This window comes from Apostichopus japonicus, chromosome 14, assembly GCF_037975245.1.
Source record: "Apostichopus japonicus isolate 1M-3 chromosome 14, ASM3797524v1, whole genome shotgun sequence".
Classification (NCBI taxonomy): Eukaryota; Metazoa; Echinodermata; class Holothuroidea; order Aspidochirotida; family Stichopodidae; genus Apostichopus; species Apostichopus japonicus.
The window spans coordinates 16,079,679-16,086,948 of record NC_092574.1 but is presented as its reverse complement, the minus strand read 5'-3'; the positions used below and the strand labels follow the sequence as shown (position 1 = coordinate 16,086,948).

Genomic DNA, 7,270 nt, shown 5'->3' with positions numbered 1-7,270 from the left:
ACAGCATCAGGATTAAATGAGTACAACTTTTGTTAATCATTAGGTAACCTGAGAAGTAACAAGCACCATCCAAACAATCAAAATACTGAGTTTCTAAACAGATATTTAAAAAAAATGAAAGGTAAGATATAATCTGTTTATTACAATCGATTTTCTTTTCTTTTTCTTTCAAATTACAAATTTTGAATATTTCAGATTATTTTGATTACGATATAAAAATACATTAAATTGAAACAAAAGATATTATACATTTCACCAATTTCCATCCCATCAACCTAAGTCATATCTGTTTTCTTTAGTGCTGATAACCTAGGTAAACTAAAATCACATCACAATTACATTGCTTCCCAAAATTTGATAACTTTAATAGTTATCAAAGCCTTCAGTTAGCCTCTGAAGAATATCCTGCTAGGATTGAAACGTCAGGCCAACTCACTTTTACACATTCTTTTACACAGGCTCTCTATTGAATAAGCAGTTTGCTGACAGTTTTATTTTATTTTAACTTTAATAGTTGTTAGTTGCTTGAGGTAATAAATATAGAACTGATTGTTCTAGAAAGGGACTTCAGACAACCACATTTCTTGATAAATCTGTTTCTTACAGCAAACTACCAATTTTTAAGGACTTATACTGGTCGTCTCTCAGACAACCAGGCCTTTATGTTTTGGTATTCGAAACAGCAAATATGGGTCTGCCGATTTTTTTTAGCAAAATAACAATGACCAATGGGTACACTGTAGGAGAGATGTGTAGGTTTGGTGTATAGAACACCAGCTTTGGGAATGATACCAATTTATAAGTTATCTATGTTGAGGTATTTAGTTACGCAAGCTGAATTTGATGTAAGCAATAATTGATGTGTCGGACAATGTCCAAAGCTAATTCTAATTGTCCCAACAGAAATCTGGTTGTCTCAGACAACCGGATGACCAAATTTCCCTGGAGAACAATGCATAACAGACCTGCCATTTTGGTCTTACAACTTTTTGTGACACTTTTATTGCCATGACATGAACTGAAATTTGAAATCACAGAAATATATTGCTAATAAATAAAATGTTGGTTTTCAGACACCATATTAAGAAAGATCTTCTCTTATGAACTTAAAATGGTGAAATTATCTGTTGCTCACAACCCAAACTGTTGGAAGATTCCTGATTTGTTATCATCTAGATTATAATTAACTATTAAACCCTGTTTGTGAATTGGAGGCTTTAAAAGATACACTACCTTCAACTGATAATGTAACATTGTAGACTTAAACTATGTACAGCCACACATTCCCTGATATTCCAACTATGTTTTGCCTGAACAGCAAACCAGCAGAGTTACAAAAATATATATGAATTTTTATAATATAATACACATATAGTGATTAATTATGGCACACTTGAAGTCAATATATAACTAATTTTTTAACTTATTCGCCATACAAGCTTTTTCTTAAATCTAGAATGGTTAGAGAAAATGGTCGCAAATACACAGACTTCATTAATGTTCAATGGTGTGAATAGGATTTCATAAACAGTAACCATAATCGCCCTTACTGAACCATTTCTCCCCCACTGCAGTAATTTCCCCCACTGACGATAGGAGTTGGAGAAACCTGAAACCTCCCCCCTACACGCCCTTTGTGCACGCCACTGGTAATACTGAGCACTCCTCGACATAAGAAGTCATGAATGTGGCAGAAATGACAATAGAAAATTTACTTTGTAGTTTACAATATGTGTTCTCATGGAGTCATGACTCTAACCATTTAGAAGTTACTGACTGGAAGAAATTCATAATTTCACAGAAGGAGCTTCTCTATTGTCTTTCACACCTAAGCTTCCCCGATCCCTTCTGTTACTGTTGTATTCAAATAATACAAAAACATTCCATTAACATTTTCAAGCTTGAGATCAAGCAAGAGCACCATGAAAGATGGATTTTTGGGCTCATCAACCTTGCCATCAGTTTGGCATTTCTGCCACATCTATCTTACCTGAAGCCTATTGCCAAACACTTCAATTGCCAACCAAGTTCAAGTCAATGTTTTAGGGTAAACCAAACTTGTCAGCATCTCACAAAATGTTGCCATGTATTGACAGAGAGTTTTTGCTAAAGTTCTTCGAGGCCATAGTAGTTGAGGCCTTTTCAAGCTTTTAAGAGCCCACTGTAACCTTGGTAACAACAATATATGTAGTTGGCTACACTACACTGTCATACAGTGTTAGCTTGATGTGTCTCCCGAGTCACTGAGTCTCATTGGAACTTTAATTTCCTTTCGAGATTTAGACTTCCTCTTCTTCTGTCGAAAGAAAATTGCAACTTTAATTGAGAAAGCTGGAGAATGTGATCAACTACTGTAAGATTAAAAGCATATCTAAATAGAGAGGTTACAGAAACATGTACGAAATCTTCAATCAAATTCTTATATCGACTGGTTTCAAGAATATAAAATACTAAACATTTTATCCTGCAGGTCAAAAAGCATAAATTGTAGCAGTTCACTTATTCCATAGATCTCCAGTCCAAATCAGCAACTTACATTGTTGCTGTTGAAGCATTCCCCGCCCCTTTTCAATCTCTGTTCCCTCCCCCCACCCCCCCCCTCCCTTCAATAAAATTCCAGGTTATGCCACCTACAGCCAAGAAAGAGACAAATTTATGAGCACATCGTAGATCCAAAGTGTGCTGGTGAGATGCAACGTTCAAGATAAATGTGCCATTATATGTGCCATATTGCATCAATAATGGGAGGTTAAGATGTAGATATCTGAAAGTTTCTCACCTTACTGACGGAGGTGCGTAGCTTATGCTGATAAACCCTCTCAGCTTCATACCTTTCCTCCGGTGTAATCTTCTTGTCATCCAGCATTTCAAGGAGAGGAATTTGACTTATAACATATTGCCTTGGGAGTAAGAAGGGGAAAAAACACTTTTTTAATCAAAATAAGATCAAAGAACATTAACATGTTAATGAAAGATTGATGATGATTTAACTTTTTTTTATTTAATGGCTGATATGATATCTCAAAATGAGATGATGATATCTCAAAATGAGACCTGTGGCATTTCATGACAGCACCCTTCCAAGGATGCTTATTAAGAAGGTATTTTATCTATACTTATCACCATTTTCAAGATAATCATCTTTTAATTAATCTCAATAATTATTTTACAGTTTGGAGCATTTGCTTCTTCAAGGCTAAATTAATGATGAATATGGCTAATTAGTCCAGGCCTCACTGCTGTTTAATTGATTTTTTTTTTCATTTTTTTTTCATTTTTATTTCAGTTATAATAATGCACTAAAACCATATTCTCCTCACTTTACATACACAACAGGTGCAAGGAAGATTCCCTACATTATACCAGAGAAATTTGTAATATATAAATTTCAGAGGCCATTAAAGCCTCTCTCACTTTTGATTTTACATTGCTTACTAGGGGCTGACATAATATACGCTACACTATATCCTAGGTAGGAAAGAATTTTAATTGTTAAAACTTTTGCTCATATTGAAACTGGACATACAGTACTTGAGGATCATGGTCGGGGGGGGGGGGGGGACACTGTATTTTCCAATGTAACTTTGCTTAGTAGGCCTACTACTTTATACAACTGAGCATTTCAGTGTTAGTGTTAGTGATGTGGAGTGTTAGCTCAGTGGTTACACCAGCGCCTTCCAATCATAAGGTCCCCGGTCCGAGTCACTCCAAGATTAATGTTTTCGTCCAGTTACAGAGTTGTTGACAATTGACAATTCATAATCATGGACGTTAAATATGAATGTAAGAGACTGACTTCAGTCAGCTTGCGGCTTTGATAAGCCAATGATGGTCTCTTTGCGAGTTCCTGCTTGCAGGAGGATCTAAAATACATACAAATACATACATACATACATTTCACAGGAATGACCACATAGTGAACCTTTTGAAAGTTGAAACTGCACCACACCAAAGAAACTGTTGTTACCTAGAAGCTTACCGATAATCTTGAAATTGTTCGAATGTTCCTCCGTTGAAATAACTCGGAGCAGCTGGGTTATTCATCATACTCAAGAATTGAAGCTTTGGAAAATTCTTGACTAGAGTCTCAATGAAGACTGTTAGGTTGGTCACATTATTCTTGTTCAGCCACAAGGTATGAAGAGTTGGAGCTGGATAAAACTTGGTGTGGGATTGCACATGATTGCAATCAAGAATAAGAGTATGAAGGCAAGGTAGTCGTTCCAGGAACCTGAAGTCACTGATATTGGATAATTAAGGATTATAAATCATGGGAGACACCATAGTACAATACTTTAAATTATTCTGTAATGCAATCTATCAGAGTGGAAGCTTAGAAAATAAAGCAATTCATTGCAGTAAATATATGGATTTAATACCAACCATGTATTATAAAGTTGAGTGATTTAGAAAGAAAGCCGAAGGAAGATGGACATTTTCTTCTTCTTCTCCTCTCTCACACCGTAATTCCTGGCTTAACCAAAATTGCAAATATGTTAGTTATTATCTCCGAATTAAACTAATGTTTGAAACTTACTTTACTATAGTATGTTAATCCCGTTTTATCTATTAATCTTTTCTTTCTTTCTTTCTTTCTTTGTGGAAGCTATTTACTGTTGATTAAGAAAGCAAGAGCATAATACTTAATTTCCTGACATAAGGCAAAATTCCACATTCTCGCATGGAAGTACACACTTTGATCTCTAGCTTTCAGGTACAAATTTCCATGTAGGAAATCTATGGATAAAAAATAACAGCTCATTACCTGTAAATTCAATGATAATTAATCTCATTTTATATGTACAAGAAATTATATCAAAACAAATTCAGTAAGGATACGAGATCCTGTTGTTGCTAACATCCAGTACTCCAACATCATCCAGCTGCTTTTGTCCAATATTTGTAGGAAATTCTGTCAGCTCCAAAAATGCAAGGCTGATCCGTGTTCCCTCAGTTTTATCTGCCATTTTGTTGGATTCTTACTGTTCGTAAATCTTCCAGCAACAACGGAAACTGGACAATGATATGTTTGTCTACTTTTGTCAGGTTACCACATAGCCCTAATGGTCCAGGGATTCCAATGTGGCAAGCAAGTTTTTGCATAGATTTATCATTTTAAGCCCATGAAGCTAATGCCAGGACAAAGGCCTATGCTAAGGCTACTTTTAATTTGATATTACAAAGTTCTTGTCAATGAGACTTGAACAAAATGTGAAAGTTGGTGACGGATCAAATAGTCATTCCTTTAAGAATGTCAACTCAAACTTTATTTTCTGACACCTAAGAATGGCCTGTAATAAGTCTTATTTTGCAAAGGTTTGAGGAAGTGTACGTAGGCCAATAACGAACAGTAGGCTACTGTAGGCTAATATTGGTTACATCCTACTCCTAGAACGTTCACAACTACAAAGTACAAAGCCCTATGTTACAAGCTACAGTTCTAAACTCAAATGATGTGGCGAGCAATTCGTAACCCAAGACCGGCTGTGCTGATTTTGATGCAAATATTACTCCATCCACGATCCATCGGTTAGCCTACTTCTATGTGATTTGATGCTTTCTTCCTTCCTCTGAAGGCACCTCCTGATGCTGGCCCAGCGTAGCCGATGTTTTGAATCCCAGGTACCAGATAGGCCCGAGGTACGGTACGGTGGGAACTAGATTATTGCAATCACCAAAGCACCAAAGATTCATAGTCAAGAGAAAGAAATGACACTCGCTCTGGTTTGTACAGGAAAAATTACATTATTGATCCATGGGGAAGTGAGCCCTCACTCGGTGTGTAGGTGACATTGTGGCCAAACCGTAAAACAGATTTCACGAATTGCTTGCCTTGAAAATGATAAAACACGAATAAAAAGTGGGAAAGGATACCAGGGAAGATTGTCTTGATATAGTTCGGTGATAGTAAATTTCCAGTGAATTTGTCTGAGAAGAATCCAGTGTCACGAGTAAGGGGAACATACTCCCGGGTATATATACTTTTCGAGAGATTATTTAAAGTTAGTCGATTAATGAAAACCGGCAATCAACAAATCCATCATGGATATTCACAAACAGGGTTTCGAACAACCATGATAGGCATGTTAATTGAGATCAAAAAAGTTCCATTTTACAGGCTAGTTATGCTTTAAAAAGGCAATGGAATAACTAGCGCATGGGATTGGGATATGGAGCGGGAAGTTAATTGTGAGGTGGAAATTGGTCCCAAAAGTGCCCCCTGATGGCACGCATGCAGTTTAAATATTTTCATAAGGTTCATATCTTGCCTAACCCCTTACATACTTTATCAGTAAACAATTTAGAAATTCTGGAACAGAGTACTTGTCGTCATTGTATAGCTTGAATCTACGGTGTCAACAAAATTGTATTACTGGCCGCAAGGAAACATGGTTTTACGGATTAACACGCAGAGGAAATTGGCGAAAAAATTAATGGTCCGCATATATTTGTTTCAAAAATGCGTAACCCGATCCTAACTTCACTTGACCAGTGGCAGTTCTCCATTGGATTTGGTAGAAAACCGTAAATTTGTATATTATAGCTATATAAAGAGTAAAGTTTCCCAAGAGCTATGTACCATAATCAGTTAAACAGTTATGCGCAACAGAAATTCAGAGGCCGACAAAGATTTCAAACGTTTCTGTTTGGAGCCCTAATTGAGAGACAAGTAGGATATGTTCGTTTTATGTGTAAACTGGATTCAACGGTTTCCTCCGTTGTGTGTGTGGAGCTTTGTTGAAGCTTTGTTAAATACTGTCTTTACAAAAACATGTCAATCTTCGATATGTTCTCAATTGTGAACTGTAGAACTTTAGCGACAATTTTACGTGTATATAAAGTGCTGTTCTTCTCCATGATGATTACACTCTCTGTTTCGCTTCTTTCATCTTCTTTTTTGGAGGGGTGAGGGGAGGGCGTGGGGTACTGGTGGGATTGTTTTGTACTTAGTATCTTTCTAAGAGTGGTTACCTATTCACTTACTCCATTACCTTGTACATCAGCATAAAGTCAGAAGTAGAACTGGTACCGTTTGTCGTGAAAGTCAACAATTTCCATGATTGATAAAAAGGTGGTGGGGGCAGCAATAGAGTTCCTTGAAAAGTTACTCCAGACAGGAGTATTTTCTAACCCCTCACTCTGCCAACTAACGATGCACACTATTGCAATGTTTAGCCATGCATCTATAGTCAAGGATCCTTAAAATAATCACAAAGATGCCAGGCTTTCATATGTTCAATTGTATATCCTTCTTAATCCCTCAGAATTT

The 7,270-nt window shown here is 36.5% G+C and overlaps 1 protein-coding gene across 2 annotated transcripts; it reads right to left on the bottom strand.

Annotated features, from left to right (window-relative positions):
* Nucleotides 1-122: 122 nt before the first annotated feature.
* On the bottom strand, nucleotides 123-5,709 carry LOC139980172 (leucine-rich melanocyte differentiation-associated protein-like). 2 transcript variants are annotated; one of them, XM_071991622.1, is made up of 4 exons: nucleotides 4,840-5,709; nucleotides 3,980-4,240; nucleotides 2,780-2,900; nucleotides 123-2,293 (listed from the first exon to the last, which is right to left on the bottom strand). In XM_071991622.1, the coding sequence occupies exons 1-4, from the start codon at nucleotides 4,965-4,967 to the stop codon at nucleotides 2,219-2,221; spliced, it is 585 nt and encodes a 194-aa protein (XP_071847723.1). In that variant the 5' UTR covers nucleotides 4,968-5,709; the 3' UTR covers nucleotides 123-2,218. The 2 variants fall into 2 exon arrangements, with proteins under 2 accessions (XP_071847723.1, XP_071847722.1); XM_071991621.1 differs by having other exon boundaries at nucleotides 123-2,296; nucleotides 4,840-5,706.
* Between the last annotated feature and the right edge of the window lie 1,561 nt (nucleotides 5,710-7,270).